Source organism: Eulemur rufifrons, chromosome 7 (genome assembly GCF_041146395.1).
Source record: "Eulemur rufifrons isolate Redbay chromosome 7, OSU_ERuf_1, whole genome shotgun sequence".
NCBI classification, from domain to species: domain Eukaryota; kingdom Metazoa; phylum Chordata; class Mammalia; order Primates; family Lemuridae; genus Eulemur; species Eulemur rufifrons.
The window spans coordinates 56,780,879-56,802,178 of record NC_090989.1 but is presented as its reverse complement, the minus strand read 5'-3'; the positions used below and the strand labels follow the sequence as shown (position 1 = coordinate 56,802,178).

Here is a 21,300-nt window from a genome sequence, read left to right as displayed (position 1 = left end):
TACAAGGAACATGGAATCAAGGTGGCAGCAGCAAGAAAATCATTTCTTATCAGCAGCATAATTTCAGAGTCAGGAATAATGGTGATGCCAAACAACCACAGACTGTCCACATGGGTGACTGCGATAGTGACACTTTTGATTTCTGATGGTTCAATGTGCACAAACTTTGTTTCATGCACAAAATTATGAAAAATATTATATAGAATTACCTTCAGCCTATGTGCTTAGGCTATATATGAAATATAAATGAATTTTGTGTTTAGACTTGGGTCCTGTCCCCCAAATATTTCAAGTATACATGCAAATATTCCAGAATCAAGAAATCAGGAATGCAAAACACTTCTGGTCTCAAGTATTTTGGATAAGGGGAACTCAATCTGTAGTAGACATCAGATAAGTCATACTTTTTATCTCCAGTGCTTAAGGTTTAGGCTTTCATCATTTCTGGCCTCAACTATTGTAATAGACTCCCATCTTGTCTCCTTACCTCCAACCTCTTCGCTCTCAAATCTATTCTCCAGAATGCTCTTCCTTTGATGCAAGGTGACCAAAATTGCCCTGCCTAAGGCTGAGCGGCTCCTTTATCAACTACGTATGGCAAGGGCACCTCAAGCCAGACTACCATCATAAGGACCTTTTAAGAAACACAGATTATAGCCCTACTCAGAACTAATGAATAAGAATTTCCAAAGTGGGACCTGAAAAATTTCTACTTTTAAAAGCTATCTAGGTAATTTTGATAATCAATCAGGTGTGGGAACCACCAGTCTTCAGGTAAAAATCCAAATTCTTCCCATGATATGACATCAATATTCACAAGCTTCATCTCTCAGCACACATTACTGACCCATGGCCAGCAATTTCTTCATATTCATGCTGTTTAACACCTCTCTGTCAAGAATATCCTTCTTCTCTTAACTGCCTGGGAAGTTCCTATTCATCTTTCAAAACTTTATTCAAGCATCATCCAACCTCTTATTCAGCCAGTAAATATCTACTGAGGTTCTACTAGATTCTAGGCTCTGAACTAAGCATTGAGATAGAAATACCAGTTAGCTATATCAGTAGTACAGCCTCTAGTAGGTTTATAGGCTATTAGAGGCAGAGACATACAAATACACAAAAAAATATAATGCAGTGAGGTAAATTCTAAGAGAGAGGCTGTGGTAGGCTGAATGATGCCCCCTAAAGATGTTCACATCCTAATTTCCAGAATCTGTGAATATTTTACTTACATTGAGAGAGGTTTTGTAGATATGACTAAGTTAACCATTTGAGATGGAGTGATTATCCTGATTATCTTGGTGGGCCCAATGTAATCACAAGGGTGTTTTGAAGAGGGAGGGAGGCAGGAGGGTGAGAGAGAGAAAGGTGGGGGGAGATTGAAAGGTGCTATGCTACTGACTTGGAAGGTGAAGGATGGGGACATGAGGCAGCCTCGAGAAGCCAGAAAAAGAAAGAAAATGAATTATTCCCTAGAGCCTCCAGAAGAAACCAGCTCTGACAACTTTAGTTCATGAGATCGATTTTGGATTTCTGACCTCCAAAAATGTAAGATAACTTTGCCTTGTCTCATGCTATTAAGTTTGCTGTAATTCATTGCAGCAGCAATAGGAAACTAACACACAGACCAACATAGGGCATGTGGCAATACATTAAAGGTGTCTCTATAACAAGTTATGGAGTGAGGATGGGGTGTTTAGGAAGAATTACCAAAACTGATGACTCCAGAGCTGAAGAAAGGAGATTGTGTTTCAGAGGATGATCCAGATATAGGAAGCAGTATGTAAAAAGGCACACAGAAAGAGCATGGAAAGCGTTTCAAGAAGGCGATACTGCTTGCATTACATGGTAGTAATAATATCAACAATAATAATTATGGTAAATTTTTATTGTTTGTATGACAGGCATTGTTCTAACCTTGTGAGGTAGATACTATTATTATCATCTTCATTTTACGCACAGAAATACTAAGGTCTGGAGGAGGCAAGTAGCTTTCCTGAGATCACAGAGCTATTATTAATAATCGTAAACGGGTAGAGTTAGAATTAGAACTTTGGCAGTCTGTTTCCAAAACCTACTAACTGCTTCTCTAATCCATTATGGTGGTGGCCTTTAGGTAACGGGGCATCATTGTGGCAGAGGATAAATGAACTATCAGATATTAATGAAGTAAGGATCAGAACTTGGAATATCATCTTGGGTATTGACGGATGATGGGAGTGAGGGACAGTCAGAGGATTTCCATGTTTCTTTGATGTGATCTAGGTTTTGCTGTCATCCAAGATATGAAGAAACCTTCTTTGACTACTCAAAGTAAATCACTCTTTCTTCCTTACAAATTCCACACCTTGCATAAGCCTCTTTATTTCACTTTTTCCTTTTTCCCTTTGTCTGAGGTGGAGTTGGGGGTGTAGGCATCAACTCAATTCTGGGCCACAAATTTCCTTATCTGTAAAATGCCTCCAGGTAGTTCCAAATTTGGTTGTGCCTTAGAATCCCTTATGGGGAGGCTTAACCAACATGCTGATTCCTCATCCCATTCCCAGAGATTCTGGTTGAGTTATATCGGGATTGCGCTTTTCCCCCAACACTCTCCGCGCTGATTCTGAAATGCCGGTGGGTTTTGATAACCAGGGGACGGACGACTGTCCGGGTCCCTCCCAGTCCACTGCACAGTATTTGGTCGCAGGACTCCGCGCTCTACGACGGCCCGGCCCCGCCCCGCCCCGCCCCTCCGTGATGCTCGCCTCTCGGCCGGCTGCTGGCCCCGCCCCGGCCCCGCCCCTTGCCCATTCCTTCCGCATCTCATCGCCCCTCCTTCGGCCGCTTGACTTGGTCTCGCCCAGCTCCGCCTTTCCTAGGCCCTCCCCCACTTCGCAAAATGGCTGAGGTGCGGCCGGGCCCGGAGCCGTGGAACCGCGTGAGAATCCCTAAGGCGGGGAGCCGCAGCGCAGTGACAGTGAAGAACGGCGGCGCGGCCCTAGGTGAGTGAGGCGCCAGCCCAGTGGCGCAGACGTTTCCGGAGGAGGCCCGTAACCGGGCCGGCGCACGTGGGGCGGGGGCGGGACTTCCTGAGCCCGGGGGACGCTGGGAAGGGGCGCGGGGTGCGATGGGGCCGAGAGGGGCCCGGGGCAGGCTAGTTTGCCGGAGAACCTGGTAGGGCCTCTCGCTTTGTAGTCCTTCACTGCACCCTTCATGGCTGGAGCACTGAAGGACCAGGGCCCAGGCCCGCTCCAAGGGGGCGGGGAGAGGCAGATGGAACTAGCGCCTGGGAAAAATGCTGCTTGGGAACCCTGTGCTCCCTCGGGCCACACTGAGCCTTTTTTAACTTTACGTCTGTTTTGCGACTCCTGCCCCTTAGGAGCTGGGGGCGTCACATAAGCACGCTGGAGTTAAATTGCAATCTTCTTGGACATCCAGCTCCTTATGTGTAAAATGGGGCTAATCCTCCAAACCGGGCATCACTGGGGTGCGGGGAGGATCTAATGATGTAATTTAGGAGAAAGTGCTTTGTAAACTAAGTGTTTTACCAAGGTACGGTGATGGTATTGCGTACGTAGTAGGTGGGAGCTTGGCTCAGGAGCCAGATTATCTGGGTTTTAATCCTAGTTTTTCCCTTTGCTAGAACTTGGGGGAGTTAGTAAAGGTTTCTGTACTTCAGTGATCTCACTTTCAAATGGGGATTAAAAATAATACCTGATAGGATTGTTTTGGGAGAATAAGAGTTGATATTATAGAGAAGGCATTTGGAACACTTCCTGACATGTAAACAAACATTCAGTGATAGTTCTTAATATTAAACACTTAGATCATCTCATCCCCTTTCCCATCTAGCCATTCTATTTAGTTTACAGCTTAGCCTTACCTCTTCTTCCATTCATAAATTGACAGAATTCCTTTTATGCATGGGAAATTCACCCACTCACTTCCCATCCCCGAGGCAGCCCATTTCTGTCTAGATAGTTGGGACAGTAAGAAAATTCTCCATGTTATGTAGAAACCTGCCTTTGTGTTGCTTAGACCTAGAGTGCCAGTGCCACGCTTAGAGCCATAGGTAACATATTAGCCACACCTACCAAGCAGTTTTAATATGAGGAAACATCTGCTGAGCACCCAGTGTTCACTCAGGCATTCATCAAATAACATAATTTCCAGTTGCCGTAGTGGTTTCTCTTTTCTGAATATGTTCTTAGCTATCTTAAAGTAGTATCCAAATGCAGAACCTTTGACTTTGAAGTCTGGATTTTTCCATTCTGTCTTGCTTATGTGCATACCAAAGTGGGAGATTGAGAGAAGTAGATAACATGTACCCCACCTTCAAGGTTCTTAAAGTCTAAGTGTACACCAAATGACTGATTGCATATGAAAGCATTCATATGAAAATTTGTTAAACCATAATAAAACGCAACGTGAAGATGTACATTCTTATTTAACAGATGTTCTCTTAATTTCCTGGAGTGTATATCACCTGTTACCATCTTCCAACTTCTCATGTACTTAGAACCCTTAATTATGTACTTATAGTTGAAGCTGATTACATTAATTTGTTTTTGATTCTTTTAAAACAAGGAAAGATGCTTCTTGTGGTGTATTTTGTCTGTCATATACTTAATGCAGAAGTACATACTAAGTCTTATTAAATGTCTCTACTCTAGACCTTTGCATTGCAGCTGTAATTAAAGAATGCCACCTTCTCACACTGTTGCTGAAGAGCCAAACCTTAGATGCAGAAGCAGATGTGTTATGCGCAGTCCTCTACAGCAATCACAACAGAATGGGCCATCACAAACCCCATTTGGCCCTCAAACAGGTGAGGAGGAATCCCTGTGTTAAGACCTACCTGTTTACTTGAAGATGTAGATCACACTGCCACTTAGTGTTTTGTTATTTATGGAAATCTCAGTAAGTTACTTGTGATTTATAGGTCTGTACCCCACAGTTACATGTGGGCTTTCTTTTTTTTTTTTATTTCCTGAAAGCATTTCAAAAAAGTAATTTTTGTTAGAAAAGAAGTATGTTTAGATTGATTTTTTTTTCTCCCAGTCTTGTAGTGGGTAAATAAAAGTTTTCTTCATTATATGCAATCTATAATGACAGTGCCTTTGCCCAATTCAAAGATAGAGTGATTTGATCAAGACAGAGTGTTGTATATTAATAAACAGTTTCCTAAGCGTGATAAAAATGCTGAAATTATAAAAAAAAAAGTTGTGGCTTATTTATTGTGGGGTACATAATCTATTCAGTAGTATTTTGGGGTAAATGAGTACATATTAATAGCAAGTTGTGGTGTAAAGTGGTTTTATATGAATTTTAGAACTTAAGTCAAAATTGGGCCCTCCAGCTCAGAGACTATACCATAGAGTATAGCCTTTTAAGCTGGCTTCTTTGTATGCTCATTCATTCATTCACTTTATTAATTCCTCAAAAAAAAATTTTTTTTTTTTTTTTGAGACAGGGTCTTCCTCAGTCACTACAGCTAGAGTACAGTGAGGTCATCATAGCTCACTGCAACCTCAAACTCCTGGGCTCCAGCTATCCTTCATCCTCCCAAGTAGCTAGGACTGCAGGTGTGCACCACCACATCCTGCTAATTTGTCTAGTTTTGTAGAGGCGGGGGTCTTGCTCTTGCCCCCACCTCAGCCTCCCAAAGTGCTAGGATTACAGGTGTGAGCCACCTTGCCTGGCATCTGCAAGTATTTTTTAGAATTCCAGTGGGCTATCCCACTGGATATCAGTATAACAGAGCCACCTTGCAGTATTTTTTAACTTTCTCTGCTCGAGGCAGTGTGCTTAGTTCTGCCAGGGGTGAAAAAAAAAAACAGTCTCTAATCTTACAGACAGACAGGTATTTTCTAGCTAATTTTCTATCCCTGTTACTTAAGGCAAAAAGGATGAAGATTTCTTAAAGAAAGATCTGGGATTGTGGTCTTATCTCCTAGCTTTTGTCTCCTTCTAAGTCTTTTAATCCAAAAGCAAACTTGCTAATTCTGAGACTGAATATATTTCTTCTCCTGGCTTCCAGGTTGTGAATAATCACCCAGTCATGAAAATTTGGTATTCTCTTGTCTCTGTTTCTTCCTTTTATGTACCTCTCCTGTCTAGTCAATCTGTAAGTCAGAACTTCCTCTGCATCTTGTCTCTTCAGTTGTGAGTGCCATTTTCTTTTTTTAGACCTTGTCAACTTTTAGTTGTCTTACTGTCCTAATTGATGTTTCCTCCTCCAGTCTTCTCTAAACTCTGGCATAGTCTATATACCAAAAGCAGGTTAATCATCCTAAAACACAATTTTGATTTTCAATGGTTCTCCATTGTGTCCTGAATAAAGACTAAACTCCTTAGTTTGACTTACAAGATCTACTATGATCTGGCTTCTTCATTCTTGTTAGCTCTGGCTTCTCTCTTGCCTTCAGGTATCTTATATTCCAGTCAACTTGAACTCTTCACGAATTTACATGCTGTGTTTGTTCCCTCTTCTGAGTCTTTGCTCACCTGGTCCTGTATGTGTGGAATACCCAGCCTTTTCATATCTGCCTATTAAAGGCCTTCTCATACGCTAAGTACCATTTTAAGCCTTCCCAGCAGTGATAATCTTCTTTCCAAAGTGTAACATGAGTGTATATTATGGTAATCTCATTTTAAGTTGCATTTTTCTGATTAGTGAAGTTGTATTGCTTTTTTTTTTTTTAATTCTTGGCTATTTGGGCCCCTCCTTGTACTTATCTTATAGCATTAAATACGTCTATTGTGTTACAGTTATTCGTTGTGGATGTGTTTTATGTTCCCTGTGATCCCTCAGGTAGGGAACATGTCTCATGCTGCTGTTACCACTACTACTATCGTCTTACATCTGCTCAGCCTTTCACAGTTTATAGAGAACTTTCATATACTTCAAGATTTATATTTTCTGCATTCAAAAACCAGATACTAGAATTAGCTTCTCTCTAATGTTCCCTAAAATGAAGCACAGAAGATCATCTTGATTCCTCTTTTGTGTGACAATTCTGTGAGCATATGAAGACATATGAGTATATGTTTCTTATGTCTTCTCTCTTTGCTAATGTTCTCAAGGTTTTTTTTCTCTTTTTTGAGCTTACTGTGTTCTCCAGATGTTTTACCATCTTGGTTTATTAATATGTCTCTGAAAGGATGGTGTCCAGACTTAAAAATTGAAAAAGATAGGAGCTGACCCCAGAGAATTCAAGGGTTATTCCCTCCATTGTTCTGAGAACTGTTAAGATAGAATCTATAACCTTGATTCAATTTTAGTAGTATATAGGTAGCTCTGGCAAGATACCTTCGTTGCCAGTATCAGTGACCATCTAGATCTTTATATCCTTCAAAATCTGGGTGCAGTCCCGTGCATGCCCTTTGTATGGTATTTCTCAAGGACGGTGGAATTCATACAGCGTTTTGTATGATGTGTGGCTCTTAGCTTTTTTTTTTTTTTTTTAAATAAACATCACTATTGAGTACCTACTCAACACTGTTCTAAGAACTGGGTTACAGCAGTAAACAAAATGGACAAAATATCCTTGTGGAACTTACATAACAGTTAGGAGAGAAAGGCAATCAATTAATCAGTGGTAGGTTAGGTATTGGTAGGTGCTGTAAAGAAAAACATGGCAGAGAAGGAGGAGTGCCTAGGAGATTGAAATTTTAAATAAGGTCTATCTATTTTTATTTTAGTATTTAATTAAATATTTTGTATAACTTCTTATTTTTACTACTAGATTTTTAGCAACCAGAGATTGGACAGTATCTTATCTATCATTTCATTTTACCTGCCAGCATGCCTTTCGTGTAGTAGGAATTCAGTATACATTTGTTCAATGACTAAGTCAGTCACTTTCCTCATCTCTGTGGTACTCAGAAACTGTTGAAATTTAGAAGTTAAAAGTTTACTGTCTTACTAGTTTCACTGTTATATCGCCTCAGCCAAATTATAATCTTGAGAATAATCTCATACTCATTTTGGTCCTTGTTACAACATCAAGCACATTGTGGCATATAGTGATTTCTTAGTCATTACCTGATTTGAGAAGTTTAGTTGGATAAATTCTAGATTTGAACCAGAAACAATTGCATGGGCTTCAGATTTCTTTACTCTTAAAAAAAAAGTATTCTGTGGTATTTGGCATATTTCCATACTTTAAAAATTTGGATCTCTTTGCTTTCCTGGTCATAATTGGTGACCCTTTCTGCGTCATACACAGGTGAATTTGAGCTGCTCTTTCTCCTTCAGGTTGAACAATGTTTAAAACGTTTGAAAAACATGAATTTGGAGGATTCAATTCAAGACCTGTCTGAGTTGTTTTCTTCTAAGTAAGTGGGCCAGTGGCTTTTTTATGTGCTGGGCTGGGAACTTAATGTCTTCTTGTGATCTCCCTTTGGACTTTTCTGTGCTTGGCATTGGAATATAACTAATTGTACTTTAGCTGTACAAATTTTATTGTAATAAGGGGTACCTGGTATTTGTGGTAATAATTCTCCCTCTGTTGATCTATGGGAGGGACTGAGGTGACATTGAGATCTGGGTCATGGTAGGTTATATTGAAACATCAGCAGGTTGTTATTAAACATAACTACCTCAGATCGAGCTTAAAGCAAATCTTTAGTTGAAAACCACTATAGATAAGCTTTGTATTTAAAAATGAAAGTAATCTACTTTTTTTTTTTTTTGTCAAGTGAAAATCAGCCTGTAACTACCAAAGCGTGTGTCATCCCCAGCCAGCCAGTGGTGGAGTTTGTGTTGATGAAGGTTTTGGGAGCCTGCAAGTTGTTACTGCGCTTGTTGGACTGCTGCTGCAAGGCCTTTCTGTATCCTTGGGTCTACTGAAATACCTTCTTTTGAATTGGAATTGTTTGGCTATATTTAAAAGGATTTTTGTTTGAAATGTAGGGCTCTATAGCAGTTATAAACTGTGGGAATTCTTAAAATTTTGCTTCATGGACTCCTTTTGTCAGCAGTTTCCTGATGGAGCCATTATATCAGAGACTGCCTTTCTCTATCTAGCATGTATCAATATTATCTTCAGAGTATTGACAGCCAGAAACTCTTAATCTTAGAAACTAAACCTTAGAAACTAAATTTAATAAAGGGAGCTCTAGCAGAGTATATATTACTGTATTTGTAGTTTCTATTTCTTAAATAGAACATATTTTAAGGCTTGAATACCTTCACTTACTTCCAATCTATTTCTTCTTTTGTAATTTTAACTTACAAAACACACGTTACTTTGGTTTTGTTTTCCCACCTTAAATTGATTCTCCAGCTTGACTGTGAAACATCTAGGTTTGCAGGAGTTCATTATTTTAAACCTTGTGATGATTGGGCTGGTGAGCAGGTTATGGTAAGTATATACCTTTAAAATTCTTCACTTCTTTTTCATTTGTCTACCTCGGCCTAGGTTTCTTATGAGTAGTTTTCATATTTGTTTTCCCATGAGTTGCTGAAGGTGTAGGAGCTCCTTTCTTCATTTGATCAGAGTTTATTTGCAGATTTGGAAGCTAAGTGTTAATGTCTGTGTCTAAGGATTAGGCTTCATATCTGAATCCATGAGATCAACCCAATACTGAACAGCTAAACAAATTAATTCCTAGGATAAGGAACTGGATAATAAAAAATTGGTGGCAGTAATCATATTGCAATGGGCCATTTAAAATGATAGTATTGCTGGGCCAGCTATAGCACTTGATTCTTTTTGCCATTTGGTTTCTAATTTTTAGTGGCAATGAGAAATATAATTTTTGACCTTCTTTATGTGCTTTCGACTCTTTTCTTCCACCTGAAATACCACTGCTTTTTGGGGCATATTTAGTTGATATAAAGAACACTGGTAATGCTTGGAAACTAAAGAGATGTATTTTGCATGTCTCAGTATATATTGTGAAATTGGTATGATGGATAATTAGACTCAGAATCTGCCTGTATTTGTAAGGAGATCTGGTTTGGGCCATTTCAAACAATTAGGATCATTAGTTCTAATTTGAATGTAAGGAAACATAAAACAAAAAAGAAAGAGCAAAAAAGTAGGAAAGTTTTTCTGCCTTTGGAGATTGGAAACCTTGCTTTCATTTCTTTTTTTTTTTTTTTTTGAGACAGAGTCTCACTCTGTTGCCCAGGCTAGAGTGAGTGCCGTGGCGTCAGCCTAGCTCACAGCAACCTCAAACTCCTGAGCTCAAGCGATCCTCCTGTCTCAGCCTCCCGAGTAGCTGGGACTACAGGCATGCACCACCATGCCCGGCTAATTTTTTCTATATATATATTTTTAGCTGTCCATATAATAATATCTTTCTATTTTTAGTAGAGATGGGGTCTCGCTCTTGCTCAGGCTGGTCTCGAACTCCTGAGCTCAAACAATCCGCCCACCTCGGCCTCCCAGAGTGCTAGGATTACAGGTGTGAGCCACCGTGCCCGGCCTCATTTCTTAACCTGTATATTTTGAGTACTATTTCTGATCATCTTGCTTTTTATTCTGCTTATTCTTAATCACAGGTAATGTTTGAATTACTAATCATATTTAAAATATTAAACGTTATTTTCTGTAATGAAAAGAGCTTTAAATTTTGCTGATGACAAAAATAACATGCTCATTTTAAGAAATTCAAAAAAATATAGGAAAATGTGAAAGAACCTGAAATTTGCCTAAAATCTCACCATCTAGATAAAAACCACACTTAACATTTTGATGTGCATACTTTGACACATCTCTCCATGCAGTACTTTTTTTTTTTTTTTTTTTTGAGACAGAGTCTTACTCTGTTGCCCAGGCTAGAGTGCTGTGGCATCAGCTTAGCTCACAGCAACCTCAAACTCCTGGGCTCAAGTGATTCTACTGCCTCAGCCTCCCGAGTAGCTGGGACTACAGGCATGTGCCACCATGCCTGGCTAATTTTTTCTACATATTTTTAGTTGTCCAGCTAATTTATTTCTATATATTTTTTTTTTTTTTTTAGTAGAGACAGGGTCTTGCTCTTGCTCAGGCTGGTCTCGAACTCCTGAGCTCAAACGATCCACCTGCCTTGGCCTCCCAGAATGCTAGGATTACAGCTGTGAGCCACTGTGCCCGGCCAGTACTTTGTTTTTGAGTAAATCTTGTGTTTGTATTTTTCTGTTTTGGCTGGACTAATCTGACTGTTTCCAAATATGTGCTCTAGTGTTTATCTGTAGTGGCAGAGCTTGATAGCCATTTATTTTTACCTTTGAATCTTGTAGTTTATTATTTAATCTACAAATTGTAATTTCTGGATAATTCATGAGCTCCTGTTTCTTTCTCTAGGGTTCTCTATAAAGGTTTTTTAAAAAGGTTGATTTCTTTATATGAGCCATTGTTTGGATTGCTTCGAGAGGTCTCTAGGATTCAACCAATGCCATACTTCAAAGATTTTACCTTTCCTTCTGATATTGCTGAATTTCTAGGACAGCCCTATTTTGAACTCTTTAAGGAAAAAATGCCTACAGCTTTTGCAGCTAAAGGAGTGACTAAATTGTTAAATAAACTATTTTTAACAAATGAGCAATCACCAAGGTTCAGTGAAGAAACCTTACTTGGAATTTCCAAAAAAGCTAAACAAATGAAGATCAATGTACAGAATAACGTGGATCTTGGACAGCCCGTAAAGAATAAGAAAGTCTTCAAAGGTAGTTTGCTTTGATACTCTACCAAAAAAAAAAAAAAAAAAGACCAAACTGTTGAAAGTATAATATAATCATGTGCCATGTAGAAAGAAATTCAACATCTCCCTTAATTTTAACCCACATTGATTACTTTTAGAGAGGTGTAGTAATACCTGTGTTTTCTAAGCTTGAGCACTTAACGTTGTTTGTTTCTGTAGTTGTTTCATTATTCCTTATTTGCTTATTCCCATTACTTTGTATTAAATTGGCAAGAAATGTCATGCACTTAATAATTTGTTGTAGATTTGAAAATAGTATGCCTACATTTTTTAGCTGTGCTTTTTCCACTTCTACAGATAGATCATCAGAATTTGATGTGAGGGCCTTCTGCAAACAGCTGAAACACAAAGTTACTCAGGTTTGTCTTGATTAATTTAATATAGCTTATAATTTCTGCTCATTTGTAGAGGATGCTACTTACCAAGGACAGGGACTGAATTTTACTTCTCTTTTTATCCCCAGTTCTAAGCTTAGTGCCTTCTTAGTTCTGAGTTTGTGCTTCTGAATGAAGATGCAGGGGAATTTTTAATGCATCCAGTTAATTCAGTTAATAGAATGCCTTCAGAAATGTTTTATTCTTTTTTTTTTTTTTTTACCCGCCACTTCCCGCCCCCTCCCAGAAATGTTTTAGTAGGAGTTTCTGTAGAATCTTACAGTGACTGCAAGGTCCATCTTGTAAGTCTGGATTGTACTGAAGCTTGATTAAGAGTCTGGGCTTTGCAGTCAGACAGATGATTTGAATCCTGACTTTGGTTTGTACTAGCTGTGTGACCTTCTGTAAGTTTCCTGACCTCTCTATATCTCTACTTTGTTATAATAGTATGTACCTCATAGGGTTGTGCTAGTTTTAATGCATGTAAAGTGTTCAGCAGAGTTTGGAATATGGTAAGCATTTAATTATTGTTAGTTGTTATTACTGTCATCATTTTTGCATCATCTCGTCATTTGTCATGAGGATTTTCTGTTCGTTTATTCTTATTGAGGTTTAAGCTTTGACATGACTTGAAGCTTTGTAAATTGTTTGTTCTGGACCTAACAACAGGTAAGGATGTCAGTGTCATCTCTTATACTCAGTAACTTCTTGACTTTTATTATCCTATGTTTTCACAAAATACCTTTCTTTGGGATTCGCTCATGGATTATTTCTTCCCTTCTATTTAAGAATTCTTAATCATTTTCAATAAGTCAGAGTACTTTCTTGAACTTTTATAAGGATTGCAGCTTGCATTGATACTTTGTCCAATTCATGAGTTCAGAGGGAAGAAGAATAATAGTCTAATACTTCCTATGCTAGGCATTATTTTAAATGCTTTATATGAAGTAACTCATGTAATTTTCACAAAAGCTCTGTGGGAGCCAGGTGTGGTGGCTCACGCCTGTAATCCTAGCACTCTGGGAGGCTGAGGCGGGAGGATCACTTGACCTCAGGAGTTCCAGACGAGCCTGAGCAAGAGCAAGACCCCATCTCTACTAAAAATAGAAGAAATTAGCTGGGCATGCTGGTACATGCCTGTAGTCCCAGCTACTTGGGAGGCTGAGCCAGGAGGATCGCTTGAGCCCAGGAGTTTGAGGGTGCTGTGAGCTAGGCTGATGGCATGGCACTCTAGCCTGGGTGACAGAGTGAGACTCTGTCCCCCCCTCAAAAAAAGAAAAAAGCTCTGTGAGGTAGGTGCTCTTATTACTGTTTTCATATTTCACATGAGGAAATTGAGGCATAGAAAAGCCAAGAAACTTGCCCAGGCCCACGCAGTGAGTAAGCGGCAGAGCTGGGGTTTGAATGCAGGCAGTGTGGTTTCATATTCTCTGTTCTGGACCTTTACACCAGTCCCTAGGATAGTTTTTTCAGGGAGAACTGTGGCGCTTTGTGAACCTTGAAACTTCTGCAGCCTTTCCACCTGTTTGTAGGTGAGCTGGTTTTGAAGCTGGTGTTGAAGCTGATTGGTCAGCATCTTTTTTATTCAAGGTTAATCGCTACCATATTTTTAGCAATTAGTACTAATATGCTCAGCTTACTTTGAGGGCAAACTACCTTTAGCGATCACCAAACTTAAACCATTGATGGGCCTCTACTGTTAGGTTTTCTACTTATTTTTTAAGTTCCTTTTGAGTGTGAGAAATTTGGAAGAAGGTGAGCTTTGAATGATGATAGAAGCAGACCTGGTAGATAGCATATTTTCATAAAGAAATAGTAAAAGTTAGTAAAATCCAAACTTGATATAGAAAGAAGCGGTTGAAGAAATAAAGGTGCCTTGTCAGAAGATGGTTATAGTAGAACTGAAGTGTTGCTCAGCTGAGCATTTTTAGCATGTGTTCAGCAATCATTAACTGATTAGTGGGCCTACTGCTGGGTGCTTTACAAGGCCCCGTATCCTCCCTGTAATATTTATGACTCATTTTTGAGGAGGTTTGGTCAGGGTATGGAAATAAGTGAAAAACAGGGTGTGGTGGTCTAGTGGTGTAGAGGAGAAAGGTCTGTCAGTGATTTCCACCTCCCTCGCCCCCCAATTAGGCTTTGACTAATATTTAATCAGGTGGAGTTTTATTCTTGTTTGTTAGACATGTCTATTAGAATATTTATATTGTTTCCTGTGTCAATCTAATTCAACTGCAGATGGGACCTGTCTTAGTAGAGGGGGAAAAAACCAACTTGTGTTAGGAGCAGTGGATTAAAAAATTGTTTCTTAAGACAAAAGCAAAGCTCTGAGCAAAAAAACTTTCCCTTCTTTTAAAAAGACTAATAATTTAAAAATTTTGATTGTGAGCCAGCTTTCCCTGTTGTCAAACATTTTGAAGTCAGTAACACATTCAATATTTTTTCTCACTTTTTCACATTTCAGGATACCAGTTTTGAGTTTAAATGTTCTCAGTCCAAACTAAAAACAACCAAACATTCTTCTCAGAAAGTGATAGGAACTCCTCGTGTCAAAAGTTTTGTGCAAAGATTCCGAGAGGCTGAGTCTTTCGTACAACTTTCCGAAGAAATCCAAATGGCAGTTGTTTGGTGCAGGAGCAAAAAACTGAAGGCTCAGGCCACTTTTCTGGGGAACAAACTCCTTAAAAGTAACCGACTTAAACATGTGGAAGCTCAAGGTAATAGGTAGGTGTATTACAAAAATTATATTCCTTTACTTTTTCTGTTGTCATTTAGGGCAAAAGTATATATATTTAGGTCACCTATCTTTAAAATGGGATATACAGCAGCCCTAGGGGGACTAAAAGTGAGATCTACTCAAGCAGCAATTTTATTTGCTGCTTTTGTTATAAGGGCAAAGCTGCATCATTGGGAGGAAGAAAATAAACTTAGGTTAATTGGACTCATTCATTTATACCCTTCATCATTCCCACCTGTCCATTCAGAAAGCATTAAGAATGTCTGTGGTGCCAGGTGTGGTTGTGCGTGCCTGTAGTCCCAGCCTACCTAGCTACTGGGGAGGCTGAGGCAGGAGGGTTGCTTGAGCCTAGGAGTTCAAGTCCAGCCTTGGCAAGGTAGTGAGTCCCCATCTCTTAAAAAAAAAAAATGTCTGTGGCATGCTAAGCCTAGGATGCAACTGCGTAAGGCAGACGTGGTCCTCAGAGAGCCCATGCACCAGTGGGAGAGGCCTCAGTACAGCAGGATGAAGGGGTGAGAATAGGAGCAGAAGGTGCCTGCCTCCTGCAAGGCCCACACCAGACTGCCAGGGTCAAGGGTCAAGTTTACTGTTCGTAAGGGCTGGACTCCCCTTGTTTTGACCTTGTATTCCTGTGATTCTTACACTCATAGAACTGTTTAAGGATGGTTATCTTTGCTTGTGAGCCAGTATTGCATGAAGCATTACATGAAATTAGACAGACACTTGAGGGCTTTATATTTTTATTGAAAAAAATAACATGCTGATGGAAGCAAATTCAGACATAAATAGTTCCTTATTTTCTACCTCCATAGAGGCAGTTACTCTAACTTGTTTTTTATGTATCCTTGTGCATTCACCATAATTTCTTATCTATAGTTACAGATCTGTTCGGCTTTATAATGGTTACTGTCGATGAACCACTTTAACTGTCAAAAATTTGTTAAACTTTCTTTTAAAATTTATGGAAAAAATATTGCCGTTTTAGAAAAAAATTTGGTATATAACGAGGGTTTTGTAACAAGTTTTAATTGATTAAAAGCCAAAGGAAAGGTTGTTGAATATTTCTAAGGGGTGACTTACTTGAGGGCTTTTTACATTGGGGTCCCCTAAAGGCCTGTAGCCATGTAAAAGTACCCTATTCTGGGGCTGGGAACTTAGCCTGAGATGGAGAGAGGTGTTCTGTTTAAAAATGGGTTTAAAGTCAGGGGTAGATGAGGCAGGGATGATAATGATAGGTTGATTAAAGGGTAACAATCTGGTGTTTATTGGTTAAGCCATTATTCTGTACTTCCCAAAATACAGTGTTCTGTCATAGTGCCCTGTTTTGCTGTTTCATTAATACATTATATTTGTAGCACACTTTACAACTTATTTAATGTTCATAATAACTCTGAGGTAGGCAGTATTATTCCCATTTTATAGATGAGGAAATGCAGGAGTTTGCTCAAGATGTTAGAACTAGAGATCTAGAACTCAATTCAGGTCTTCTGAGTCCTGTTTTCATTCAGTTTGAACTCAGAGGTATACCCACCTTCTCCCCACTTAAAAGCTGCTGCATAGTAAGACAAGAAAATGGTTTGGAAATAGATCATGAATTACATCATTATGATGGTCCTCCTCAGGATTATTTTATTTATTTAAAAAGGAAGAGGAGGGGGGTGGGTGTGGTAAGGAGTACAGAGCTGTGCCAATCTTTTAAAACCTGATTACCAAAAATAGGCAATTTAGCAAGGCACCAATGAACCTGTGGCAAGTGTACCCTAGTCAGAAGCAAAATACCTAAAACGATCGATTGTTTGAATTCTGGATTTCCAGACTTGATGCCATGATAGGAATCATAGTTAGGATAGCTAGCTCAAGGCTGTCAGTGTATCCATGCCAGAAGCCCCGTCTTCTCATTCTTTTATAAACCCCCTTCCCTTTTCTTGTTCATTTCCTGCTACAACATTAAGTTGATTGTCCAGTTATGGATTAATACATTCTGGCAGATATTTCCATTCCTGCTGTTATGAACATAGCACGTATGAGGGAAAAGCTCTGGTACTAAAATACGGAGGTGTCTCACCATTCAGCTAGCTAGGCAGTTGTAGGAGTTACTTTACTTTGAGAGGAAAAGGGGACACATTTGCCCACAACCTTACTCAGAGAGAAGTGCTCTGAAAATACAGATTTGGGTTGAAACTCCTATTTCTTTATTTTTCAATGATTGTGCAGTTGTATACAGGTGTAGGACTTATTAATTGTGTACTTTTCTATTAGAAGTTGGTAAAAGTGCTTGAGAATGTTTTTCTGCATCTTAATGAGCTCAGATTTTTCTTTTCTCTCTGTCCTTTAAAGTTTGCCAAAGAAACTAGAGTGTATAAAAACATCTATTTGCAATTGCCTTCTTCGTCGCTCAGCTATCAAAACTTCAAAGCATCATCTGAGACAAAGAAGATCACAGAATAAATTTTTACCGAGACAGAGGAAACCACAGAGAAGGCTGCAGTCGACTCTTTTAAAGGAAATTCAGCAGTTCCCTCAAGGGACTCAGAAGAGTGCTACAGATACCCGTGCTAAGTGGAAACTCTCACACAGTACAGTGCATAGAACTGATCTCTACCCTAACAGTAAGCAACTCTTGAGTAGCAGAGTTTCAAGTCCTATCATAGAAACTAAGGAGAAACAGACTCATGAAAATCTTACGGGACGCAATGAAGATGAAGCTGATTCATGGACAGTGATGCAAGTGAACAAACACAACACATCAGGACCCATTAAGGAGACAGATGACATTGATGATATTTTTGCTTTAATGGGAGTTTAGATGTTCATAAGTGAGACTGAAGTGATCAAACTAGTTCAGTGTTCTGCTGTTTTAAGTGGAACTGCTGAGATTTGGAAGTATCACCTGGACAGAGAGGAGCTGCTTTAGCGCACCACTGTACACAAGTTCATTACAGTTCAGTAAATATTTATAGTAGCTTTGTGTCATTTAATCGAGTATTTTTTGGCTCCAACTACATGCCTGGCATTAAGCTGGAAAATGTGCCACAGCCTGCCCTTAAGAAGCAGATGTAATTCCTTGACTGAGGTTAGACAGTACCTGAAAAATTGAATAATTTTATGATTTACCAGGGAATTAAGACCTGAATAATTAAGTTTGCAAAAACCACTGTGCCTTAAGGTAAATGGGTGGTAGTACGGAATAGCAAGGAAGCACCTGAAAGGGTACTTTGTCCTTACTGGCTCCGTTGTAGATGTCCACCTCCGAATACCAATGTTTGTAGCTTCTGATGGCGGCGCTGTCTTATGTATTAGAATTGATCATCAAAGAGACTCAAAAGTTTGCCACTAATTGTATTACCAAGGACTGGTCACAACCATTATTTCTCTTCATTTGTTCACTTTATCTCATAGGAGGACATATTAAAATGTTTTTGTTCTCCAAAAGGTTTTTATTTTTTTGTTTGTTGGGGTGCCAGTGATTGATTCCAACTAAACCTTTTTCCAAAAAGGATATAATGTGATCCATGGTTACATAGGAAATACAATAGGATAACAGAGGTAGGTGAGAAAGTAAAATGAAAAAATAAGGTTAGGAGACACAAAATAGACCCAAGAATAGGGCAAATACATCGATTTATAATTTGGTGCTGATAGTACAGTCTGATATTTGGACGTTGCTCATACGATTGCTCTGAGTAAATCTTACGTATTTTTAAATAATGATGTAAAGTTTGAGGTCTCAAATTTCAGATGTTCTAACTTTATTAGAATTAAGTCAATAAGCTTCTATAAAAGCCTTAAGTTTTATGTTGTTACATGCAGATTTACAGAAAAAGAAAACAGTACCCTAGTACATACTGCATCCTTCTTTTCCTTGGTCATCTATCATTTTCTTTTCTGTATTTCCTCTCCATTCTTTATCTGGCTTTGTCCTTTCCCTGTCTGCTTTTTGCATCTTTCCTATACCAGTGGTTCTCAAACTTTAGACTTTTTGAGAATCATTTGTTGAGTTGTTTAAAAATATAGATTGCCAGTCCCTTTCCAGAGACAGATAAACATGGGCCAGAAGTCTGCATTTTTAACAAGGAACCCAGGTGATTTTGATGCAAGTGGCCCAAAATCCAGTTATATAAACAAACACTGGTTTAGCTCCTCTCTTGAAACCTTGTTAAACATTCTGGTTTAATTCAAAGTTCTTAATCTCTAATCACTTTTCATATTCCTTCTGGCTTCCTACCAAGTGGGAATAGCTAGTTAGTGCCTTAAAACATGGAAAATACCAAGGAGATTTCAGTCTTGGCCCAACTAGAAATGGCCATCAACTTCTAAGTGGACTTTTGTTCAGTGTATTCCCTTTCCATACTGGGAAATGAGGGTAAATTAGAGAACTGGTGTGGTATATTTTTGACCATAAGGCTTGGTTTATTTCCTGGGAGTTATCCATATTCATGGACCCATTCCCAAGTAGCCACTATCCTCTAAGACTTCATGTCCCAATTTCTGATTCAGGGGAAAAAAAGGTCCCTGGGAGTTAGGAGATTTAAGGTCCAGTCTTGCTTCTCCTTCTATTTGCACGACTTCACTGAGCTAGTCAGTTTCCCTGGGCTTAGGTTTCTGCATCTGAAGAGGCATTTTCATTCGTGAATCATAAATTTTTATAGTTGAAAGAAACTTTGGAGAGTATACCTCATTGGAAAAACCAGAGTGGCTCAGTGAATTAAGTAGGTAGAACTATAAAGCCTGGATTAGACTATCACCCTAGCATTTTTTCTACTTTATCAATATTCCTTTGGTAAGTATCTTCATCTCCTTTTCCTGTCTCCTGCCCCTTAAAATTCTGGAAAAACAGTAAAAAGCTTCACATGTGTCCACTAAATATTTAAATATTAATAAGGAATGTAATATTAGTTATTTTTCCAAATAACTTGGATTCAGATGTTTTAAATTTTTAAAAATAAAATCTAAAACATACCAAACCATAACATAACTAGTAAATGAAATTAGAAACTATTGTCAGGGCCATGATAGTGAGTAGCAATTTTATCACTTCTGGTGGCATCAGGGTCATTTATAAGAGCAGTGTCTCAGACCTCCGGTGCGTCACTTCAAATCCTCTTGCCCTTCTTAGTCATTGCTGTAGGAACCAGTTTTGAGCAGGGATGGGCCTTGCCTCCTGCTCTGAGGACCATCTCACTTGCAGTCTCTAGGCTTCTACCCAGCTGCAGGAACGGCTTGGCACTTGGGCATGTGCACCTCTTCCAGATGTGGAGCTGCCCCCTCAAAGGAATTCAAAGGCACATTCCGTAAGGTTTCTCAGAAGTTCCCTCTAGACCAAGCACTAGTGCCTGTTTGTTCAGCCAGCTCAACGAATACATCATTGATAGCCTTTCCTTCCTTCTCTTTCACTTCACTGCTCCTATTCCCTGGGATCACTGCCCAAATAAACTAACATCTGCAAGCTTTTGTCTCAGGCTCTGCTTTTAGGAGAATCAGAGCTAAGACACGGCAGGCGTGGCGGCTCATGCCTGTAATCCTAGCACTGTGGGGAGGCTGAGGCGGGAGGATTGCTTGAGGTCAGAAGTTCCAGAGCAGCCTGAGCAAGAGCGATACCCTGTCTCTACTAAAATAGAAAAAAAATTAGCCGGGTGTGGTGGTGTGTGCTAGTAGTCTCAGCTACTCAGGGGGCTGAGGTGAGTTTGAGGTTGCTGTGACCTAGGGTGACGTCAGGGCACTCTAGCCCAGGCAACAGAGTGAGAGACTGACCCAACAAAAAAAAAAAAAATGGAATAAGGCTAAGACAAGCAGTAAAGTAACATTGGCAGACAGAAAGATGACTTCTAAGATAATTCTTTTGTCACCATATATTTTACTTTGTGAATGCCTATATTAAAAAAATCTTTTTTTAGCTTAAAACACTGCTGGTTAGAATAAAATAGATCAATTCTATCAACTATAGAACTGAAAATATATTCAGAATTGAGTGTTCTTAAAAAAAGCCACAAAGGTGGCTTATAGTTTTAATTAATTCTATATCCAGCACTTAGCTATAACCTTTTAATATTCAGCCTCATTCAGTGGCATCTTCATAAAAATCTTTTCTATTAACTTTAGTTCAAGGGCTTTATCTCTCCATTCTAAATCTTAAACGCACCAAGTTGCACCAACTTTTTTCTCTTGCCCTTTGCAAATTAGTTTTCGCACTGAAAGCTAGTTTTTGTTTTTTTGCTTTTCACTGGAGAAAATGTTATTTCCCCCATGCCAGGATGTTTCCGCTGATAAATCTACCTGTGAATCTTGCTGTATTCTCTGGTTGGTTTGGCTTTACAACTATGCAGCTGTCCTTCTCACATATATTACCTCATGGAATACCACTTTAATAGCTTGCGAGGTTACAGTTACAAATAAGTTTAGAGAATTCAAGTAATGTGCCCAACGTTCAACACATAATAAATATCAGAACTGGAACTTGAATTCTGGTCTTTTGGGTGTTTCCAATGTGGACTGACAAATTTTATTGAGAAG

The 21,300-nt window shown here is 39.1% G+C and overlaps 1 protein-coding gene across 2 annotated transcripts; it reads left to right on the top strand.

Annotated features, from left to right (window-relative positions):
- The first annotated feature begins 2,845 nt into the window (after positions 1–2,845).
- Positions 2,846–18,156, top strand: NEPRO (nucleolus and neural progenitor protein). Of its 2 annotated transcripts, XM_069472616.1 has the most exons (9): positions 2,846–2,987; positions 4,659–4,813; positions 8,246–8,325; positions 8,689–8,820; positions 9,276–9,353; positions 11,283–11,644; positions 11,977–12,038; positions 14,518–14,777; positions 17,128–18,156. In XM_069472616.1, the coding sequence occupies exons 1-9, from the start codon at positions 2,885–2,887 to the stop codon at positions 17,594–17,596; spliced, it is 1,701 nt and encodes a 566-aa protein (XP_069328717.1). In that variant the 5' UTR covers positions 2,846–2,884; the 3' UTR covers positions 17,597–18,156. The 2 variants fall into 2 exon arrangements, with proteins under 2 accessions (XP_069328717.1, XP_069328718.1); XM_069472617.1 differs by lacking the exons at positions 8,689–8,820; positions 9,276–9,353.
- Positions 18,157–21,300: the final 3,144 nt, after the last annotated feature.

Coding starts and splice junctions, on each gene's coding strand:
- NEPRO (XM_069472616.1), top strand. CDS start 2,885: ATGGCTGAGGTGCGGCCGGGCCCGGAGCCGTGGAACCGCGTGAGAATC. Junction 4,814..8,245: donor CCCATTTGGCCCTCAAACAG/GTGAGGAGGAAT, acceptor TTTCTCCTTCAG/GTTGAACAATGTTTAAAACG. Junction 14,778..17,127: donor GTGGAAGCTCAAGGTAATAG/GTAGGTGTATTA, acceptor TGTCCTTTAAAG/TTTGCCAAAGAAACTAGAGT.